General features: G+C 35.7%; 1 protein-coding gene across 4 annotated transcripts in view; it reads right to left on the bottom strand.

The window, feature by feature from the left end:
- Positions 1-3,981: 3,981 nt before the first annotated feature.
- Positions 3,982-24,444, bottom strand: part of LOC132109443 (kelch-like protein 4) — a 35,738-nt gene continuing 15,275 nt past the window's right edge. For 3 of the 4 annotated variants that reach the window (XM_059515511.1, XM_059515509.1, XM_059515510.1), the window contains 10 exons: positions 21,302-21,469; positions 19,974-20,110; positions 19,558-19,754; positions 15,534-15,746; positions 15,211-15,382; positions 12,930-13,154; positions 9,975-10,137; positions 6,975-7,187; positions 6,154-6,325; positions 3,982-4,854 (listed from right to left, as the gene is read on the bottom strand). In XM_059515511.1, coding sequence (XP_059371494.1) covers positions 4,795-4,854; positions 6,154-6,325; positions 6,975-7,187; positions 9,975-10,137; positions 12,930-13,154; positions 15,211-15,382; positions 15,534-15,746; positions 19,558-19,754; positions 19,974-20,110; positions 21,302-21,444 — 1,695 coding nt within the window. In that variant the 5' untranslated portion in view covers positions 21,445-21,469 and the 3' untranslated portion in view covers positions 3,982-4,794. Of the gene's footprint in view, positions 4,855-5,951; positions 6,326-6,974; positions 7,188-9,974; positions 10,138-12,929; positions 13,155-15,210; positions 15,383-15,533; positions 15,747-19,557; positions 19,755-19,973; positions 20,111-21,301; positions 21,470-24,444 lie in introns of those variants that run through there. The other variant, XM_059515508.1, reaches the window with a different exon arrangement.

The raw sequence follows: 24,444 nt of genomic DNA, 5'->3' as shown, positions 1-24,444 counted from the left end.
GTATTTCTTTTCTTTGTGCACTCCTCGCTGAAGTGTGATTAGTTCTGTGTTCCCAATCTTCCCTGGTTCATATGTTACAGATGATTAGAAATGCCTCCCAAAACAAAGTCCACTGCGATTTATACAGGAGGTTTCCTGCAGGTAAATTTGATACGCTTGTCATTCACACCTCTGTTAAAAGTTCACTTACGAGCTTGTCTGGGAAATTGGCATTCATATTTGGAGGTTCAGCCCTCTTGTGTTTGTAATAGTGACTCAGTGTGTGTAGTCGCTGAATTACAGAATGTCTCCCTTGGAAGTTGAAGCCCATTAAAATGATAGATTGCACTGTGTCGTAGTTTATGCTTAGGGACAGTTTACACCCACAAAGCAGTCTAATTGCATTCATTCCGGTGAAAAATCCACAAACGTTGAATCTGGGCTCTCGGGCGAGTTGGCAGCAGTCTACCACACATCAGAAGACGGCCTTTGAGGGAGAAGAACGAAAATGTATATTCTGACAATGAAAAGACAGGGTCTATTTCTTCTGAAGTCAGTGGACAGGCCTACCATGCATAATTTCAAAGACGGCACAAAGCCGGTACAAGCCAGCGATAGATGGGTTCATTTCTTCTTCTCTAAAGCTTGTTGATCTGCACATTCCTCCCAGTCATATCTTGTTAAAATGAATGACAATCAGTGCATCATTTCAGCCTCTTAGACAAAGTCTCTACCTCCCATTTCAAGCTCCAAACATCTGACGAACATCCCGTTTGCCTCTTATGCGGCGTGTCATTTTCTGGCACCACAGAAAATACCTTTGAGAATGTATGAATAGCAATTAAGACATTTTCAATTGAGGCGACTTTGGCCCAGCAGTTCTTCTTTCTCTGTCTCTTCCCTCTCTTGCCATATCACTTCTGACATTTCTGACAGCAATTACTATCTTTTTTCATATGCCGGCCTACACAGTATATACAATCATATACACTGTATTGTGGCTTTATTTGTATATTCTGTTTGCCGTGAGCTTCCAGCATATAAATAACCTCCCAAGTTATTTTTGTTGTCGAAGAGTTGTAGTGTTTATTGTAGAGACAGAATGTAATAATCAAATGTTAGAAAAAAATGTCTTTTGACATACAATCACTACACACCGAACAAATATGCATCTGCTGGTCCAATAGATTATTAATCTCCTCATCAGAACTATTAGTATCTTTCTCTCAAGTTTCATACCAGTCACTAAAAAAATTCAGTTTTTCTGAAATCATAACACAGGTTTGTGTGAAAAACAGACCAGTTTTCAAGTTATCACTTGTAGACATTTTTCTTATTTTTATTTGATTTTTGTCATAGTTTCCGGGTTTTCCAGCAGACAGGTTTTGAACAACGTGATGGTGGGTAAATATGACAGAATTTACTTTTTTTTGCTGAATAGTTGGAATTCAAAGCATCATGACTGTCCTTTAATTCATTATCCATTCACAGACTTTAAAGATGTAGCGTGATTTGTCATTAGTAGCAGGATGTTTTTTTTTTTACATATATAATTTCTTTATATTTCATCAGCCTGGCCTAATAATTATGCAGCATTATTATCTCAATTACTTGCCCTTGACCTAGTTGATGCAAGTTGACATTTATTGTTCATAGCAGGGATAGACAACTAGCCTTTTTAATTATTACTACACATTTTTTTCTTTTTTTTTCTAATGGGACTAAAAGTGCAACAGCACCATCTGCTGTAAACACACAAATTATGCATACACATCAAAATGTAAAGGCATGTTCTTCAGAGCTGGGTTTAGTCTGTCTCACTGTAAGTCATTGCAAGGTCTGCTGCAACTTTTACTGGATGGAGTCCAGGCTGTCGTGTTTATATTGAATTCTTATTTGAACTCTGCAATCAGTATGCAAAGTAATTTGATGGTCCGGATGATATCGACAGGAGCGTAGATTACTTTTATGTAATGTCCAACAAAATCACACTTGCAGTTTTATTGCAAGATGAAATGAATGCGTGCTGAACGTTTTGTGTCAGATCATTATGAAGTTTTGTGATTTCAGAAAGCTAAAGCTTAAATATTCTAATTATACATTTCTTTAATGCTAATAAGATGAAACCTGAAATGCTGCGAGTGGGTATATATTTCCTTCATTCAGAGATCTTGGCATTGATTTCTCAGTTCCAGCGTGGATGAAGCAGACACAGCTTTCCATGAGGCCATGAACTGGAGGTCAGGTAATTTCTTTCAAGCTTTTCAGATATTGCCATTTCCAACATCTGGTGGGACTGAAGCAACACCTGCAGTCTTTCTGCCCTTTTTCTCTCCCTCTCCACCCATCTTCTGATGTGCTGCGGCAATTGAGCTGCATTAATAATCAATTTTTATTCTCTTTGAAATGCTCAGTCTTTGTTTTGCTCTTGCTCTGTTGGAGAACAAAGACTATAATTGCAATCTATCCATTTTATCAGATACAATCTGGCGTTGGACATCGGTCTGTCCTTTCGCATCACTTTCATCTTGTGACATTTCAGACTATCAACCAATAACACATTAATTTTTTAAAGGTTACACTGCAACAATTCAGGGTCTTTCTTCTAGACTTGAACCGGTCTCTGGCTCTGTTTGATTGAAGTGCTATTGCCTCTTTTCATTTCATATCGATTCAGTCATGTCCTTCATGTAGAATAATGATTCTCCTCATGTACTGGATTTATTAACCGCTGTAGTAATCTTATCGTTATTGTTATATTTTGACTTTTAATCCATAATTTTTAGCATAAACAAATTAGCCACATTGGTAACATGTTGATTTTATTGCCGATGACAAGTGATGCTAAGTAACTTGAGTCAATGGTAGTATTTGTATTTTCAAATGGAATTAGTTATTAGTTTTGTAGAGGTTATATGCATCCAATGCTGTACAAGAGACAACCACTGGAGGACACTGGAGTATTAAAAAATTAAATAAGGGGCTTGAAACAGCATATGCATGAACATGTGGTGCCTGTTCAGACTGTACGACACATAAAAACTCGGGGAAAAGAATAGCTTTTTTATTTCTAAGTTTCTTCAGCATGCGATATAAAACAATGAAAAATTCAATGAAAGCATTTCTGTATTACAAATGTTTTACGCATGTAAACTTATTATTGATCAGCATGTACATTCCAGTTAAGTCAAATAAAACATGTGTATGGCAAATTAATATCAGTACATCACAAAGCAAGAATTCGGATAACAGTTTTAATGACTGACTTTGACATCTTGGTTAAAGACCCTTTGAAACCAACTCATCTATATGTTAGCGAACTTATAAACACATTCAAATCATTTTTTTCCTGTTACAAACATTCATAATCATCATAGAACTAGGATAATAGTTTATTTTTGGGATATAAACACTGATGTCTACATGTAGCATTCAAATCTTTTGAAAAAGTAACGTGGCACTTTAAATAAAGATTGTATTATTACATCAGTACACCAGTAGGTGGCGACAAGTGACTTACAAAATGTAATAAGCCTTGAATCATTCATTCAAGAGATTCATTTAACCACTTCAGCTGTTATTTTGATTTTTTGAGAATTAGGCATATGCAATATTGGACCCACCGGTGGGTCCCCAGAGTTGATGTGGTTAATAATGGAACATGAATATTTTGAATAAGTCATTGAATCAGTCAATCAAATTGAAAAAAAAAATGATTAATTCAAATTTGTATATATATATATATATATATAAAGACTGCAGTAATCAACATTTTGTCAACACTACTAGCAAATTACATGCCATTTTCCTCTGGCTGTCTATTCTGAATCACTGGAGAATCATGAACTCTGTTTTTAAACAAAACATGTTACAGACTTCTAGACAAAACTAAAGCCTATTGATATGAATAAAGGGGATGAGCCCTTTGATATATCCCACCCTAATTTCTGGTTCATATAATTTGTCAACACAAAACTTAATTCATCAGGTGATTTCACAGGGTCTTTTTAAAATATTTAATAATGGCATTCAAACATAGAAGTAGCATGCCAGTACAGTATGAGAATAAATTACACAGCACCAGGAACTATGTACAATACAAATTACAAAACTTTTACATAAAGGTGAAATATCAATATGATATAATATATTTTCTACTGTAAACCTTGTTACCAATTTATTAATGACTTACTGATACGTGCTAATTACTTTTTTTTCTCCTTTTTTTCTACTTCAGAGACAGTTTCTTAAAATAATTTCGTGCTGAAGCTAGTCTCGGACCAAAAAAATGTATTCAGATGAGAACTGCATGAGTGTGTCCACAAACATAAACCAAAGTGTTCTGTTGCAAGCGTATAGCTGGAAGTATTCACAGTGTCTTTTAAAATCATTTATCTAAGATCAAAATACATTTCCCACAAAACTGCACAAGTAAACAAGTATGCTGCTGATTTAAAAATTACATTTGATTTTCATATAGTTAAAAGATATAATAATGTCAAAAATGTGATGAGGTTAACACCATGTAAATATTAAAATGAAAAATTGTAACACAAATTCTGTTTGGATACATTTTTTTAAAAGTACTCTTTTAATATAAAATGTCTCCTATAATTAAGTAAAATCTTATAAGCATAATTTGTTTCCCTTTTATTCCCGTCTGTAATAGTGCTGAATATCTGAGCACACACGGCTGTCTAAATCTGTTGAGATGAATCCAGTGTTGACGATAGCTTTGATGAGCTTTGTGTACTACATGAAAAGAGCATTCCAAGTGTTGCCTCTTCTTGAGGTCACAGTTCAGACTCTGAGCCTTCAAGGCAGTTTCACCACCACCACACATGCCCCTGCCCTCCCGATGTTTAGAGGGACCTCCTAGAATAACAAGAGACAGGGGTTAATGACCAGTGTCCAACCGCAGCAAATTCCCTCCTCCGCAGCTCTCTCAGTCACACTCAGTCGAACAGGTAATCTTATGAAAGAGAGCGCAAGACAGAGCCATGGGAAGTTGAGACAGGAGGCAAACTAGACTTGAATAGAGCGTTTGTAACTCAGGCTGGCTAAGGAAAGAGCGGTTAACCTCATGGTGTTCAAAGCCATTGTGACACGGTGGAAAACAAATGAATGGCAGGAAATGCTTGCACTTCCCGTTCACAGACGTACATCATCCAAACATTCACAAACCTCACTAACCTTTCCTGGGTAAAGTTACATGGAGTTATCTTTTGTTGCCATGACAACGTAACATCAAAAACCTTAAATTCCATTTAAAAAATAATAATAATTATCAGAGCAACTTTACTTCTTCTATTAACACTTGTGTATTATTTGAGCTGAAGTGTTTTTATAAAAATTATATGCTTCACACTTTAAAATCTTCCAAAAAAAAAAAAACTGGCCCCATTTAGCAGTATTGTAACAGTAACCTGATTTCTTGATTTTTTTTTTTATTGATTGATTGATTGAAACCAATCAACCAGTGGTTTTAAAGCAGGGGCCACTAAGGGCATCAAGATGACTTAAAATCAGGGTTTGAACTGAGGGGAGGCTGGGGGACTCCTATAAGCATTCCTGAATGGAATTTAGTGTTTGGAAATATTGGTTGAGCACATGATTTAATTACCCATTCATAAAGGCATTAGTCACTTGCTTAATTTTCTTAATGAATCAGTCCTTTTGAATGAATCAAATGACTCAAATGATGAGTAAGGTATTGAGTCACCACCTATTAGTGGTTTTAGTTGCATAGTTAAAAAGATTTAAAATTCCTAATCATTTCACATTTCTGTTTTCAAAATATTATATTTGACCATTAATCTCATAGTGTTATTTATGTCATTTTAATTGCGGTGTAAACACATGAATAGTAGGAAGTAGTAGGATAGTAAGTAAGCCAAATTTTAAAAGTGTGATTTCTAGAATGGAATGGTAAATTAATTTAACACTCCACTATAATGAATGTATAGTCATGACAAGCTCTAATATATTTAATTAGGTAGAAATTGTGCATAGAAACATCTAAAAAAAGATCTAATTCTTCTTATCCATAATTCATATCACAAACAACAGGAAAACCCATGGGGCGTTTGAACATTGTTGTGGACAATGAGACCCTCGGAGCCAAAAATGTGGAAGCACTACTTTAAAGGCAGCCTGATTTGAAGATGGACTCACCTCAGTCCATTCATTGTTCTGTGCATCATAGGACTCGACACTGTTTAAGTAGGTCTGACCGTCATATCCTCCGACTGCATATAACCTGTCTCCCAGCAGACACACCCCCACTGCGTCCCGGGGGACGCTCAGAGAGGACACTGTGGTCCACGTGTCTGTTTTGGGGTCATACCTGTTAATTCAGAACAGAACGTATGAGAGACAGAACAAAACAGTATAAATCTGTGCTAGCACTTTTAATACAAGCCACTGGATAAAATGCAAGATAATTGCATAGAGAGGTTAAAAAGCAGACAGTCTGTAAATGCTTTGAAAGGACTATGATTATCATACCTCACAATGAAATCTATTCTGCTTTCAGCGTGCAGAGTAATAACAGAGTAATGAGCTGAAAAAGGTTCTGATGGCTGTTGTTTATCACTTAGGATGTCTATTTCTTCTTTGTATTTCAGTTATTATTCATTTAGCCTTTTCCCTCAAGTACTTACAGCTAGACGGTCACCTTTTACTTGGAGATTTTTTATTTATTTATTTATTTTTTAATAGATGTGGTCTTGGTGAGCTTTAAATTTTAATTATTACAAACTTTAGGCTGTGTTTCATATCATCACCAGCAGGGGGCATCTAACACCAGATTACTGAATTACTGTGGCCAACAGTTTCACACTGGAACAATGTGTGTCCAGATTTGCCAATAAGAATGCACATTACTAGTACTTGGCACCCATAACTATGTGTCAAGACTCAGTCTGCTTTTGTGGGGTGTTGTTGTGGTTATGATTAGGATTTTTCTTCCCAGATGCTGTGCCGTGGCAGTTTACCTCTCCACACAATCAGAGAGACGTGAGGAATGGTTTGAAGCTGGTGCATCATGTCCTCCGACTGCATACAAGAAACTGTTATATGTGGCCACGCCCACTCCTCCCCTCCTCTTTGACATGGGTGCACACATACTCCATTTATTGGTGTGAGGATCAAAACATTCCATCGATCGCAGACAGGAGCTTCCATCACGACCGCCAACAGCGAACAACCTGTAAAGACATAAAGGTTTTAGCTTTTCGAAACGTATTTAACTTCCATACTGTGTATACACAAGTACATTATTATTTAGGCAGAAATATTTTGGCAGGGGTCATTGCCAGGATGGCTGCTGAGAAAACTAGCTTTGGCCAGCCCTGAATGAGTTTACATTCAATTATAGAGCATTATTTCCCTCCTGCATCATGCATATTTGTTAAGAGGCATTATTTATAAGGAGACATGAAATCAAAATGTACTGTACTCTATTTATTTTCTTAATTTGTGGTCTTATTTTGAACAATTTATTTGGGCATTTTACGTTGGGATCTTTAATGTTGTAACTGGGTCTTCTGATATGCTTGACGTCTGTGACATGTGCAAGGCCACACTGCAGTTAAGCAAATTGCATTGAGATCCTGTATGCAACACTCACATTTCACAAGCCAGTCAACGATTTATAAATAAAATATCTGTTCTAGTTATTTTTTCTTGTTCGTTTCTGTTTCACTCAATTACTGTATATTTTGCAATATGGTGGTAAAATTGGTAACTACTTCCATTTATAAAATATATAATAAAATAGCACAAAAAACTTTTTTCTTTTTGTATTGTTTGAGTTTAAAACTAAAAATTGTCTTGCCTGAAAAGAGAATAATATAACAAAAATTAATTACTTGTGGAAAAACTCGAGGTCCAAGAAATACTGCAGAAATATATATAAAATATCTTAAAAATATCCAAAATGTGTTTCTAAAGATTGTGGTCAAAAGAAATAACTTCTATGATCCGATTGATTTTATAGGGCATGAAAACACCATTAAAAGTAGGACTGGGCGATATGGCCAAAACAATTAGCATCATATCTGACAATATTGATAATTATCACCATAAAGGGCATGCTTTATTATGCAGTGCAAGCTGCAATATTCACGTCACATTTTTTTAAATTAACATTTTACAGCAGCTTTGAGACGACAGTAGTAGTAACTTGAGTTAGGATGCACATGTACATTTATGTTCACTATCAAAAATAGTAACATATGTAAAGTTTTTTTTAACAATCTCATTTTTATATGGTGCAATCTAAATATTCAGACTGTTTGAGGTGTTTTTTTTAAACCATTGGTTTTCCATATTAGCATACATTTAGATCATGATAACCAGTTAGAACCATACATGCAGAACCTCAATACATGGTACTAATTTAACTACAATATACAGTATGCTTTCTATAGTATGTGTATGCAAAACAGTAGTCTAAATGCATGTAGTATTTAAATGCACAAACACTACAGTTTAATCGTAAAAATACTGGAATTATATTCCATTACTCCTTTAATGTCTATATTAATAATATTATAAAATTCAATATGAATATCCCTCATTTCTGCCACAACACCATGGTGTAGTTAGTGTTACTACAGTAAATTCTACAGCTTGCTCAGCTTTTCTTTATCGAACAGTTATCATTTTATTAATGAAAATGATATCGCTATAATTATTGTTATCGATTTATCGCCCAGACATAAACTAAAGTAAATCTCTCTCTGTTGGACTGGAATGCATCGATGTCAAGACACTTGGACATGGCCAAGGAAAAAAGGTAGTTAACTGAGAAACTAGGGTTTAGCATAACACAATAATGCTAATCAATAAAAGAGATTTAAACCAAGAATTTCAAGCATTTTTATATTATGGGGTCCTCAGATTCTACTAAAAGCCTTGGCAAGGGGTCTCTGGGGCAGAAGAGGCTGACAAACCCTGTCCTACAGAACTTCGAAAAGATACCTATGATATGTCCTGGTGAAAAGACCAATCAATTAATCACTTGGAGAAGTAGGACACTGGACTCTAGAGGTAGCTTGAAGGGTTTGTTTTTGACCTGGTTACAGAAAAGCCCAATGAGTCATCAGTCAATGTTCAGCTAGATTCAAACCCAGCCTTCGTTTTCTTGGACAGAGCTAACAGCAGCTCGCCTGCCACTCAAGTGACTTCATGTAAAAGACTCCAGAGGGTCTTTGGTCTCAGAGCCTATTAACTCCCGTCTGGCTGTACAGGGTTACGCTGTATATTGGATCCAGTACCTAATTCAGACCTCATCATGAGGAGACTCCATGGAGGAAAGCCATCAGCCACAGCACACTGCACATACTGCTACTGATAGAAAAGTCTTTTTACACTTTGAATTCAGCCATATGTGTTTGAACCAGAAACTGATTCGGAAGAAGAAGAGGACAGGGTCATCTACAAGCTGATGTAGCTGATGTATAACCTCAGGCTCATAACTGTAAGTAATATCATTAGCATTTGGCTTGACTATGTTATCAATCATGAAATGATAGAGATATGAACGGGAATGGGTACATGTTTGTGACGGTAGTAAACGAGACTCTTTGGTTCACTGCAGTTTTACGGAGAAAATGCTCAGCAGTGGTGTTAACTGATGAATCTGAACAGCTTTATATGTAATCATTAAAAACATCAGACAGACATGTACTTTATTTTCACCGCAAGTCTTTAGTTCTTCTAGATTTTCAGTTATACTGAAGTGTAAGGAACAGCATTTCTTTTTTCTACACTCAATTATGATAAGAGTGGAGGCAGGGAGTAATTTGCATATTTTACATATACTAAATGAGTTCAGGCTGTAGAGCGATTTCCAGCAATTTACTGACAAATTGCTTTGTTCCTCTTTTGTATGTCGTTATGAATAAAAGATAAATACATGTTAATGTTTTCAAATTCTATCGTAGCTCAACAATGCTACAAAATATAATGAGAGAAAATGAATTCCTTACTTTCCATTGAGAGCAGTGACTCCGACGGTGCTGCGTGGAGTGGACATGCTGGCCACATAATTCCACTGCCTCGCCTGGGGGTCCCACCTTTCTACTGTGTTCAAATAGCTCCATCCGTCATGGCCTCCCACTGCATACATGGGCCCCTCCAGCACAGCGATTCCTTTTTCAACAAATAAAGCAAAAATTAAGACTGGCCTCGGCCATTGACGCTGCATGCCATACATCAGACAAATGCACAATTCAATAGCAAGTGTCCGTCTTCGTCTCCGTGATGTGGTGAAACTGGCAAATGTCAAAATTTTAAATGGTAATGTGATGGAATCAATTTCAAGAGCTTTTCTTTTTTTAGCAGATATCAGTGTCTAAAGACATTCTCCTGGTGGAACTCTAAGGATGCTGTGGTAAGCATTAAGTATTCAAGCTGCATCTCGCTGCTCCCTTTACAGTAAGGGTCTCTTTGTGTTTCTGTTATAAATCTCTGGCTGTCGCTTTTGGGGTCCTGATATATAAATCGTCTCTTGACCAACATTTCGGTTGTGATAGAGTGCACTTTATAGGCCTCAATGAGCAACCTTTGAGTATCAGTTTTACAGGATTATTGTACAGTGTATTTTCTCTGTGAGCTTAAATTACCTGCCATATTTTTTATACACATTTATGTGCAGCCCAGATTGCCTTTGTTAATTTATACACACTTGCTTTAATGTTTGACCATCCGTTTATTTTATTTGTTATTTCTTGAGGCACTTGAGCCACACAATTTCTATTATGCCCCAAACGGTTTGCCTTTGTGTTCATCAAAACAGACGCACAGCAAGTTTTCCCTTTGTTTTATAATGAATAAAATTCAATTTTCTACTGAATTAAGTAATTTTGTGCCTACATTATTAACTGGAACAAGTGAAACTCTTTGTCATGAAAGGCAACACAGTTACAATTACAACACTATTACTAATTTTCTTTTTACAGAATGCATCTTTGGGAAACATGCTAAACAGCACCACATGTTGGGCGGCACATGGTGGTAAAGATTTTGCGAATACAATGAAAACACAGCACAAAAATGTGGACTAAACATGTATCATAACATCTTTTACATACCAATTGACAATTTTCAGTCTATTAGATGTAATTTATAAATCATGAAATGAGAAGTGTCCAAATTGTTCCAAAACCTATATAAGTTTCCTTTCTCTGTTGAACAAAAAACATGATATTTTGCCGAATTCTGGTAACCAAACAGTTGAAGGTAGTCTGTGACTTTCCATTTTCCATACAAATCAAAATCGCATGTTGTGGTGTAAGGAAAGCTGTTTGCGGGTCCAAGCCTCTACTCATTTCACTTGAGAACACTATCTGAACAGCCATCCATCCCTGTTTATTTATATTACACATTTAATACCCCAACAGTGTATACTAAGTCTCAGTGGTCACAACATCCCAGGCAAAAATATTTTGATGAATCATTGTCTTTCCATCTGGGATTTAGGTATGGAGATAAAGGTTAGGATTATAATTATTGGTAGCATTTCACCACATTGTGAGTGTACAATAGCACTGTTTGTTGCTTTGTTAAGGCATCTGACTGATAGAGCATTTGGACCTTGAAGTGGTGATGCGTGACATTAGACTTAACAAGCAGATGGCTACCATCAACTGCTTGGTTACCAGCATTCTACAAAATATGACATGACATCTGCTGAAATCGTGTGCCTTGGCCAGTTTAATATGCCCTCTAAAACACTGATTCAAGACAAAAAAAGAAGGTTTCAAAATCTCTTATGCAAGTCTTATGCATTAGTATTTTAAAAGCATCCAGTCACTAAACCAGACTTGAGGTGTTGGCATTTTAAAAATATTATAACGGCATTTGTTTTTCATGTAAAATTTTCATGATTTTGAAAGAAAAAAAATACATTTTCTGTCAGAGATCACAAGCTTTGTGACTCAAGCTACAATAATACAGTACTGACTTGATTTAAAACTTTTTTTTACAAGCTTTGGAGCTTTGATGTGAAATGTAACAAATATCAAGTCATGTTATAAATATATATTATTGTCAATGTTTTCGCATTAAAGTAAGGCACAAAATAACATTTCTCCCTAATGCACCAAACTTTATACACTAATTAGGTTTCAGACTGTGATTGACTGCTTTTGATAAACTCAGTTGACGAGACACGTTCTTAAATTTCCTCGGGCTATAATCTGCAGATGCGTCTTTCTGTTTATTCGCGTTCAGCTGCTTTTCAGCATCTTGCACCGTGAACCGTCTCTAAGCGTGGCAAGGGTCAAAATATTTCAAAACGCATGTCTGTGATCTGTTCCATTCTACTCTGTCTACCTTTTGTTGAACCAAGACACGCCATGTGAATTTCAATGAAACCAAAACCGTTTTGGGTGTGAATATTAATTGAGTCGTGCAGACATGACTTGGTAACCTAGACAGTAAAGCCAATTAGCCAAATAAATATTCATTCATAAACTATGCCCTCATAATAGTAGCATTTCTTCTTCTTGACCAGCTAATTAGCAATGTATTTCTTTCCGCTAATAAGTGAACATATATTTAATATTAAAGGACAAAGCCTTATAAAATATATCTTTAATAACATTAACAAACCTAATGCTTAAAGTATTCATTAAAATAAATGTAAAATATATGAAATATGGACATTATAAAAGTTCGATCGAGCTAATTTTGAATTTGTTTTTATTTTTGAATGTTTATAAATGACTGATATGTTAACTGTCATTTTTGTTTGTGACTAATTAGACTTTCAAAGTTATGTGCTGATGTTGTTTATTTAGTACATTTATACCATATTTGTCACATTTATGCAGTGACACAGAATGAAGCAAATTTAATTACTAAACATTACTATGTAACAATTATTCACACAAGCTGTGTAATAAGATTACACAAATATCTGAAGCATTCATAAAACACACCTAATCCGTGTCTGTGGGTTGACATTGGTGGCATGGTGGACCACACTTTAGTGACTGGGTTGTAGCACTCCACCATGTTAGAGGTCTTGAGTCCATCCCTTCCTCCAACCACATAGAGCTTGTTATCGATCACTGCCACGCCGAACTGAAGTCTTCGCCCATTCATGCTACCAACTTGGATCCATCTGTTTGTGCGAAGGTCATATTTCTCTATTGTTGTAGAACCTTAGAGTAGACAAAGACTCTTGAGTTATTGTTAGTTAAACAGTTGCATGCTGCTATGCTAATAGCAATTTTACTGTACAAAATGTCTGTTTTATGGCAGAAAGAGGTACTGCTATAAGAAAAGTATTAGAAATAATGGTCCACCTTTAAGGCGTCCATACTTCCAACCAGGGCTTGTAAAAGGTGCTTTAAGAATTTCAATCTGACTTATTTAAGTCCTGAAAAACCCCTTGAAAACAGCCTTTATGAAAAGGTACTTTAAAAGTTAAAAACAATATACAGTACAGACCAAAAGTTTGGAAACATTACTATTTTTAATGTTTTTGAAAGAAGTTTCTTCTGCTCATCAAGCCTGCATTTATTTGATCAAAGATACAGAAAAAACTGTAATATTGTGAAATATTATTACAACTTAAAATAATAGTTTTCTATTTTAATATACTTTAAAAAAAAAAATTTATTCCTGTGATGCAAAGCTGAATTTTCAGCATCATTACTCCAGCCTTCAGTGTCACATGTAACATCCAGTCTATCACATGATCCTTTAGAAATCATTCTCATATTCTGATTTATTATGAGTGTTGGAAACAGTTCTGCTGTCTAATATATTTGATGAATAAAAGGTTAAAAAGAACTGCATTTATTCAAAATAAAAAAAAATTCTAATAATATATTTTCTTTACTATCACTTTTTATCAATTTAACTCATCCTTGCTGAATAAAAGTATTGATTTTATTTAAAAAAAAAAAGAAAAAAAAATTACTGACCCCAAATTACTGACCAGTAGTGTATATTGTTATAACAAAATATTTATATTTAAAAAATATAGCTTTTTTTTATTCATCAAAGTATCCTAAAAAAGTATCACATGTTCTGAAAAATTATTAAGCAGCAGAACTGTTTCCAACTTTGATAATGAATCATCATATTAGAATAATTTCTAAAGGATCATGTGATAATGATCCTAAAAATTCAGCTTTGCATCACAGAAATAAATGATAATTTAAAGTATAATACATTTAAAAACAATTATTTTAAATTGTAATAATATATCACAAACATTTTTTTCTGTATTTTTGATCAAATAAATGCAGGCTTGATGAGCAGAAGAAACCTCTTTCAAACACATTAAAAATAGTAATGTTTCCAAACTTTTGATGTGTACTGTATATGAAAATAGTGTTTTTTTTCCCCAAGAACGTCATTAAATTAAAGCTGGCGGAAACTCATCCTCCCTCTGCCGGGACTGTCAATTTTTTTATTCTGTCATATCTATCTTATTGTTCAAATGTCTGTGTGTGCGCTGTGCAATGTATTTTATAACAATACAAATACTAATTTTATTAACATCTTTAGACTGTTTCCAAATACTATACACCAAAGATTTTGCTGAATTATACACTTATCTAATTTGATAGATTTTTTTGTCATAGCTTATTCATTCACATTTATTTAAATTGCACGTTTACAGAAAATACACTACACTTAAGAGGTGACAAAGTAATATTATTTTCAGAAATTAACAGTTCAGGATAACAGAAATCATGCAGTCAGCTAACTTGTATTAATTTTAGGGAAAAACAATGAGCTTGTTAAAGCTGATAATGATTACATAATGTGGAAATTATAAGATTTGTTTTTTTTTATAAATGAAGTGCATTCTGGACTGTTATGATACATTCATGCCCTTTTCTATGATTGACCAGTTTGTTGTGATCGTTTCAGTTATTTACTGAATACGTTAATATTTAAAGGGGTAACTGTAACCTTACACTGCAAAATTTATTAAAATTCATCACAATTATTTAGTGAATGAAATATTCAAAAAGTATGTCAAAGCCCTAAAAAAGACAATTAATCATCAGAGCCCTAAAACTGAAATTAAGCAGCATAATTAATTTTAGACAATTTATCATCAGCTAAATTTAAAAATTGTATCAGCACAAAGTTTTTATTTATCTATTTACCTTTTCTAGAATTTGAAATGTAATAAAGATATTGTTTGATAAGTGCTATCTCCTTGAAAACCAAAAACTTCAATTTTAAAGTACGAACCCTGTCCAACAGCATAGAGCGATCCAACAGTGGATTTCCGTGGTTTGGTTCTTGGGCTCTGTAGCATGGGACGGCGCTCTGGCAAAAGATGGTACTTCATGGCTTCCATCAGGAGCTTCTGGCATTCCAGGTCTTCTGAAAACATCTTATTGTTTTCCAAATCAGCAAGAAGCTAAAAAAAAAACCACATTGCGTTAACATCCAACAGAAGAAGGAACTAAAGAGTGCTATGTTAAAGAATTAGATGAGCAGGAAACTTTCCAGTGATTGCATTAAATTGTAATAAAATGACCAAGAGTCTTATATGAATGCTATTGACAAACCTGTGGCGGTAAAAGGGGAAGTCGTATATATGCCAGCAACACTCCCAGATCCCGTTGTCGGTGCTGCACATCATAGCGAACCCACATCATCAGGGCTTGGAAAATCGTTTCTTCATCCGGAACGTTGATGTCATCACTGGCCAAAAGCTTGATAATTTCCGTTGTGGGCAGCAAGAGGAACTCCTGATTCTGAATGACCTCTAGAAAGTGTTCCTGAAATATTAAGCAATTTTGTTTAGTTATAAATCTGAGTGCTGCAATGTAATGAGACATTAACTGCAAATACTAAAATGCACAAACACAAAAAAAAAAATATATATATATATATATATGAAAATATCAGTTATTAATTTGAATATATAAATAATTGCTCAATGTGCACAATATAGCATTCCGGTTGTTAAAGGTATAATTCACCCAAAAATTACAATTCTGTCATTAATTACTCACCCATGTCGTTCCAAACCTTCAAACCAAGGTGAAACAAATTAAGATATTTTTGATGAAATTCGAGAGCTTTCTGACCTTGCATAGACAGCAACGCAACTGACCATTTCAAGGCTCAGAAAGGTAGTAGGGACATTGTTAAACTAGTCCATGTGACATCAGTGGTTCAACCGTGATGTTATGAAGCTACCAGAACACCTTTTGTGCGCAAGGAAAACAAAAATAATGAATTTACTCAACAATTTCTTCTCTTCTGTGTCAGTCCTCGATGCATGTTAACGAGAGTATCATGATTCAAAAAGTATTCTCATAGCTTCATAACATTATGGTTGAACCACTGATGTCACATGGACTATTTTAATAATATCCTTATTACTACCTTTCTGCCTTGAATGTGTCCGTTACGTTGCGGTCTATGCAGGGTCAGAAAGCGCTCGGATTTTATCAAAAATATCTTCATCTTTGTTCAACGAACACAATGTTTAGTTCAAGTTCTTATGGGTTTGGAATGACCTGAGGGTGAGTAATTCATGACTAAGTCTGACTACAATTCACAGTGTCCAGGGCCAATTCCCATCCAAACTACAAACAGTGATTAAAGACACTTACAATGTGCTGTGGTGCGACTGAAAAACTGCACATGACTGGGAAATGCTATGTTAGCCAGGGTTTTTCCCAGTCATGTCCTGGTCAGGAATTCTAAATTGGCTTAATTATCTGGTGTGTAAAGGTAGGAAGAAGTCAAAGCAATGCAAATACATTTACATAAAATGTGTAAGGACTTTAGAGATCATGTCAACAGAAAAAAAAAAACAGACATTTTAGGAAATTTAGAAATCCCAGTCAGGACATGTTGGGGAAAAAGAGGATGTATGGTCACCATATATAACCTTTATCTCCATATAAAACTCTCAGCTGGCCAGACAGTGATCCATCTTTTCTAAATCATTAAAATATTACTGTGCATCTAAAGATTGTAGACATGCCAAAGCTTAGTTTAAAGGTGTGCTATAAATGGATATTGCTCAATATAATGGCTGCTGAGATAACATTTTCACTTGAAATGGACTAGAGGTTTGGACCCGCAACAGTATTTGATACAGCACGATATAACAAGCACATAGCCCTGATACTTAATATATCATCTTTTTTTGAATAACCCATTATGGAGAATCTAATAACTGTAAAAAACACAGAGGTCTTGTTCTCCATCCATCTCAGCGATATAATGATCTGCTCCAACACATCCACAAGGACATCCGAGGTTGCTCTCTGATAAAAGCATTTTGCAAGGTTCCACTTGTAGCATGTGAAGAGGATGCCGGAAATCTCTCTAACAAGCTTGTTCATTACTTATATCACTTCTAGAGTTTCCTTTGTGCATCAGAAGTAATCCCCATTGATTCAGTTGCAAATAAGGGCAGTAAACATCCTATTGATCATTAATCAGATCTAAACAGCAGCATCTCTACTAAAGCCGTGCATGGGCTTTTGGAGCTTAGCTCAGACACACGTAATTAAATGAGTACCATGCATTGATTTTCAGCCCCTCCTCAATATAGAATTAAACTCTACTTCTTCTGGTGACATTGATATAGATTCATTATTCGCAATTACCATCACAAGCACCCTGGCAATTAATTGAATACATTCATTCTGTTCCACTGCAAACATTCATTTGGAAGCCTCTCGTGGGCATATATTTTAGGGGAGGGCATTAACTGAACAGCAAGTAACAGGTCCTACAGCAATATTAGTGTGAGATGCAAAAGGCTCAGTAAGATCTAAATGGATTAAATTGTGAGGGAAGATGTGAGAATTTTTAATGGCTTGTGCAAAAGCTAATGTATTCATGAGGAGAAATGTGACCTAGAGCAGTGTTTGTGTTGTCAGTCATTTATCTAAGCATTGTCTCATCTGCCTTCTACATTCAAAAGAAAATACCTAGACTTCTAGCATGCTCCAGGTCATAGACATCTTGAACTAAGACATTAACCTACGCAAGTATGCAGCTTCTCACCAGAAAAAATAAATAACATCAGGATGAGACAGAAACAAGGAAAAACACACTTATCAAAATAGAAGTTTTTAATCTGAACACCACGGCGAGCCAACCAGGAAGCTCTGTTAACGCTGAGTTCATTACCAAAGCGACCGAACAGGAAATTGTCCTGCTTGTGTCCTCTGATTAGATTAACCTCTCTGCTCTGGAAAGCCCTTTGTAAACAGCCTGTGCAGATGTCCTTCAGGAGATAACGGCTATCTTCCGAAGTTGTATCCGTACTTGGGCAGAGAAATGTCCATCAAGCAAATGTGTTCTGTGAATCCTTGGGCTCCTGAGAATACTTAATATATTGCCATTATTTAACCAAGGCTACTTTTGCTATATTTCTCACACATCAAAGAGCTCTGTGCAACTGACCACATGCTGAGATACAAAATGTCACATCGAATAATTTTATGCTTGGAATTCTTTATGTCCGACAAGGCTTTAAAACCTGTGGCTTTTTTAATATGCAGGAAAAAACGTTGAAGGTTATTAGTTTTAATGAACAAAAAGAAAGTTTGGTCATGATTTACTAATCTAATATTGTTTAAAACCCTTATGAATGTATTAGTCTATAGAAAAGGAAATGTTATGAAGAATGTTCACGCTGCTATCTGTGTATCAATGAGCGAGTAGTCAATCTTGAAAATAGAAAATATATATATTTAATAAAGAAAGTCCATATGTCTAATGCACTCTGAAATCATATACATTTTAGTCTGCGATTTACTCAAAATCTTGCTTGACAGACCTGATCACAGTTCACTTTATTTGTATGAAAAAGAGAAGCTCAGATGTTCTGCTATAAATTTCTCCTCTTGTGTTCCACAGAAAAAGTCAGTCATAGGGGCTTCAAGGAAACATGCCAGTAAGTAAATTATTACTTTAACAGTCATGTTTTACATTATTGTATTGAAGTCAGAGCAGGTTATGACATTTTCTACCATAACATAAACATTTAACCTATATATCCCTATACTTTGTGGAAATATTATATGTTGTAAATGAAATTGTAATTATTCTTTACAATATATCTTTCTACAGTTAAGGTGGTAATTTATTTTTGGGTTTTGTATGCCAAGTGGTGATATCTCATACTGTGAATATTCCCATACTCAATATTATCGCTGGTGAACCTTCAGTATTAGATAAACACACTAAAACCTAATGAGACTGGCAATCAACAAGCATCATTTTAAAAGCCAAACAACAATAGCAATATAAACCAGCAAATAGTACAACAATGCCACCACATAATTTATTCATGCCAGATTGCATGCTGGGAACATCGCCAGCATAGTACTGTAGACAATACACTAGTTAATCTGTAAATATACAAGGGATTACTGTAATGCAGACACATAATCATTAGGATTCTACAACACCAAGCTGCTACATCACAGTCATTCAACTCCCATCTTTTAATTGTAATTCTACCGTTACTGCAGTGGAAAATACTGTGAAAAGTCAGCAACTAGCAGTCCGGACAAATGTTAGCACTATGTTAAGCTACTTTATTGCAGGTCCTACCATAGTGTAGTTGTGAGCAACGTTCAAAAGATCCATGCATCCCTGAGCATCAGCAAACGAACGGATCCCCAGGCAGTTGGATGGGTGCAGTTGTTTCATCAGAAAGTTACAGCAGACCTGAATAACTTGTGAGAGCTGGAGGAGACAAGCAGCAGCTAAAAGACTTTCAATCGTCTCCTCTTTTAGCTCCAGGACTCCTGTACATTTGGAGAAAAATTAAAACTCTTTAGAATTACTCTAGGAACAAAATGTTATGTTTAACCTGTGTAGATTGATGAATGTTAAAACAGTTAGTTTGGGTTTGTAAATTAGTGTTTTGCCCACCGGCACTGACAAAAAAAAAACTGAGGGGAATGTGACACTTCTGCTGCAAATAGCACATTCAAATAGTCTGCAAGTGGAATGCAGATACTCACCAGTATATGCGAAATGAACCAGCGCTCGCAACGCCCCAGGATCAACACCCTCCATTTTAATTTCCTCTTGTTTTGCCTCCCTCACATCATTGGTGAACATGGCAGCAAAGTAGTCCGAAACTGCGCTCAGGACAAGTCTGCAAAAAATGGTGCAAGTGGTTTATATATGTGACTGCATACTTCGAGATCAACTCAAACAACTTCTCGAGAGCAGTCTTCGTAGAAAATTCCTCCCTAAAAAAAGACTTATCTCAGCGCAGTTATTTTCTCCAGGTTGTTTCATGCAGCTCTGGGATGATGTTGATTGAGCTCAGTGTCAAACTGGGACACGCAGCAGAGATTTGGCAACAGAGAATTTTTCAACAGAATAGCATCAAAACACTCAGCGGCCGAGAGATTGCTTTAAATAAACACTGTTTTAGAGTCCTTGAAGAAAGTCCAACATGCTCCGTAGTTTGAAATGGAGCATGCCGCACAGTTTCGACACGTCTTGATACTACCATTTGCATATCTGTCCTTAAAGAAGTTCACACAAAAAGAACATTCGGTTTTCACTTTAATGTTGCTTCAAACCCAAAGATTTTTCTTTTTTCTTTTTGAACAATGTGCTCATTGCCCTTTTCCATGAATTTTAAATGAAGTGACCCTGATCTTTCAAGCTTCAAAAATAATGCAGAAGCATCAAAAAATGTAAATGAACATGGTCCTTGTGTGCTATATTTTTTTTTACTTTTCTGACGCTGTACTATTGTGTGAGATATAGACAGAATATCATTATTCATCTTTCATTCTTTTTATCTACACAGTGAAAGTTCACTCAACCAAAACACATCAAAAAAGGTTGAAACAACACAAGGCTGAGTAAATATTTTTTTCTTTTTTTTCACAATTTAGTTTTACACAGAAAGCTAACTTCGGATGGATATATAAGAATATAACATATGAATCATAAGCAACACTTTTTTGGTGTTTGTGCAGAAACTCAAAAGCTCCAGTCCAAATTTATTTCATAAAAAAACCCAAACAGTACTTTATTCAAAATGTATATTTTCATGTTCTGTAAAAGAAAGCCAGGTGAACTATTCCTCTAAAGTTAACTAAGAGTAAATTGAAAGCTTTAATACTAGGATTAAGTTTTAAGTAGCTGTCGAATAGTTTGATTCTGTCTAAGAACGATAAATGTGAATCAATCTCTTTTCTGTTGATTTCTGCAGAATTACTGCACTGCATTTTAAGCAGTGTTCCCTTCTGCCCTGTTGATCTGTCTGTTTTTGCAAGTGAAAGTAGGACATATGAAAGTAGGAAGACTTGATTCGACAGAGGCTCACCTGTGTGCGGGGATTTTGTGATCTCCGGCTATCAAAAGTACATCACAGAGCTGCTTGTGCTGAAGATAGGTCTCCATCTTTCGAAAGGTCTGTTCCGCATGGTTTGTGGCCTGGAAAAACTCATCTGAGCAGTTGGAGCTCATCCTAGAGAAACTGCTTAAAGCCAACCTGTGGGAAAGAGGAAGACCGGAGTTGAGCTGGGACCGAGCGGTGTGCGCTTCTGTCAGTTTGATATGACGGTTTGATCTATGCGGGTGACTTAACCAACACCTGCAAAGGCTGTTGTGTCCACCTGTGACTTTATCTTTTATTTTCCCTTCAATTGACCCGTCAGGCCTGAGGCTCCACAGAGTGACAGGTCATGTTGGTGAAAATGTGTTTGTGTTGCAGCAAAGCATGAGTCATGGACGCGTGCATTTCAAACTGTGGTGTTTACAGAACATTGTTCTAAACCTAACTGCTTTTTACTCAGAGATAGGTCAGCTAAAAATAATTCTAAAACTCTAAAACTAATTCTGTCATTTACTTTCCTCATATCATTCCAAACAAATATGAATTGCTTTCTTTGGTCCAAACAATGGGTGATGCTTTGGAGCCCAAAAACAAAAAGCCTCTTGAGAATAGAATAGCTTACAAGTTGAAATTGAGAAATTAGGTTGAGCAAATAATGACAGAATGTACATTTTGGTGATTTTTTTTATTATTTGTGTACACATTCCTTAAATATGTGTATGGTAAAGGTTTGTATTATTTGGACATACAGATTTAATGGATTATGTGGCTTCTACTATTATTTCCTACAGCGGAACTTCAACTGGTTTACCCATGACAAATTAAACAGGCGAAGCTTTCTAATATTAATTTGTAATATTGTTCTGAAAAAGCGCTTAGCTTCAGCAAACTTAATAAATATGTCATGAACAATTTTGTGCCATATTCCATCAATTTCCTCTGCCGAATATAACAAAACAAATTATAATTACTTGGTAACATGCATGCTGTTCGTGTCATAATGAAAGAAACCCATTTGCAGCCTTTTTAAACAATGATTATGATGCATGATATCACAACTTAATCTGCTCTATCACTGTTACTTTTGCAATTTTAATTCTATTTGATGGCTTGGACCAATTTATGGAGTTTGCTCCCACAAAACAAGCTCTGCCAACGACTGTCACCATGTTGTTGGATGCCGTTTTCTGTATGCATGAATTATACATTGTGCAGAAGTAATAAAAACACTTCTTTTCTCTCCCAATTGGACATTAGTCATTCTGTGTATATCTTCCTTCACACTTGTGAGAGCTAAAATTGAAACCATTAGAGCTAAACTCCGTAAATAAGTGGATTGAAAGCCAGAGTTTTCCAAAGGGGCAGATTACCACTTGCACAAACTTTGCTGTTTTTATTTATTTATTTATTTATTTATTCTTTTGGAAGCACAGGACTTTGTGGGGATCTGGTCTCTTCATAGAGCCTTGATAATGTAAATTCTGAGCTGCTCTCCCTGCAGACCGCTAGATTACAAGCCATTGTGCTGCATCTGAATAATCCCTCTGACTCGCAGCAAACAATATAAACCCTTTATTTTGCTGTCCTTCACAGAACATATCCATGGCTGACATTCAACCAGTCCACAACACTGTTTAAAAAGTGTAGCTGCCATAGGGACGTACTGTAGCTGTGCATTGTCTGAAATATATGCTATAGAGAAGGGCGTTTAAAAAAACTCTTATGGTTTGTTGACCGCCGTCAACAAAGATTTGCATAACAAAAACAAAGCATGACCATTACAATCATTTTAATATCCACACGTCCTATTGTCCACTTCATCTTTCAACAAGAGTTGCAAAGCCATAAAGTTGGGAATGAATATTAAGCACCTGATAAAAAGATATGATCTCGTAAAAGTTTTAATTAAGAGTAAATCCCACTGGAAGCTGTGCTCACTGGATCAATGGTTTTGTGACTCTGTCCTTAGAGGGACACATAAAGCAGAATTTTGCCCTTGTGTCCTCAACTTTAAAGGCAGACATGCTCTATCATATAAGCTAGTTTTTTTAAGCATACAGCCTTATAAATCACATTAATTCCAGAGTACATGCTTCTACTCTCTCTTTATAGCAGACTACATGTGATAAGTAGTCAGTTGGTGCATTTAGTATGATGGAGCTGGCTTGACGTGAGTTGGCTTGATGAGCAAGGTGACTCTCATACGGAATACATTATCTTTATCTCTCTCTGGTCAGCTGTCAGGGGTAGGTGATCGCACTGATATTTACAAGCCGAGTGGGGTGGACTTCTAAACATTTAAAATTGTCCTGGGGTTGCTCTGATCTAATGCCACATGCAAAGCCAAACTCAGGTTGTCTGGCTGACTGATCATATTAAATAGCCTGCTTTACATATAAAGCATCCAGTATTCTTAAAGAAACAGTTCACCCCAAAAAAATTTAATTTGCTGAAAATTTAGTCAGCCTCAGGGCATCCAAGATGTAATGCTTGTTTCTTCATCAAGAAAAATTTAGAGAAATGTAGCAATGCATCTCTTGCTTACCAATGGAATCGACGAAATCATTCGCGATAATGAAAGCAGTTTGCGAAGCTTTTCAGTGAACTATGGCTCAGTGTCGTAAATGTTGTTCCATCTGAGAGCACGTGAAAATACCACATTTGATAACGTTTTTACTCCAAGTTCACTTCATAACGTCAGTTGAGTGTTTAAAATAAATCCTTCTTTGAGAAGATGTGACTTCTTGCACAGAAGGCACACAACATAATTCATAATATTCTAAGCGTTGATAATGGCACTGCATTATAAATATACTTTCATTTAATATAAAATAAGAAGAACTCAGATAAACCATATATTGTCGTAGTTGTGTGTTTATTAGCCACGTCAAATCAATGAAAGCAGTTAAATTTTCTGTTTATTCAGCTGCAGAAATATATTTAGATTTTAAGCACGAGGGCGCCCTCTGGTGATATGCATGAAAATCGCAGTTTCTGTCGAATCACGATTTAGATTGCATTTCAATTAATTGCGTAGCCCTAGTCCAAACAGCTGTTAAAAACAATCCACAAGAAATCTGCACCCACTACAATCCATAAATTTAAGTCTTGTGAAGCGAAAAGTGGGAAGT

This window comes from Carassius carassius, chromosome 29 (assembly GCF_963082965.1).
Source record: "Carassius carassius chromosome 29, fCarCar2.1, whole genome shotgun sequence".
Taxonomy (NCBI): Eukaryota; Metazoa; Chordata; class Actinopteri; order Cypriniformes; family Cyprinidae; genus Carassius; species Carassius carassius.
This window is presented reverse-complemented; position numbering and strand designations above follow the sequence as displayed.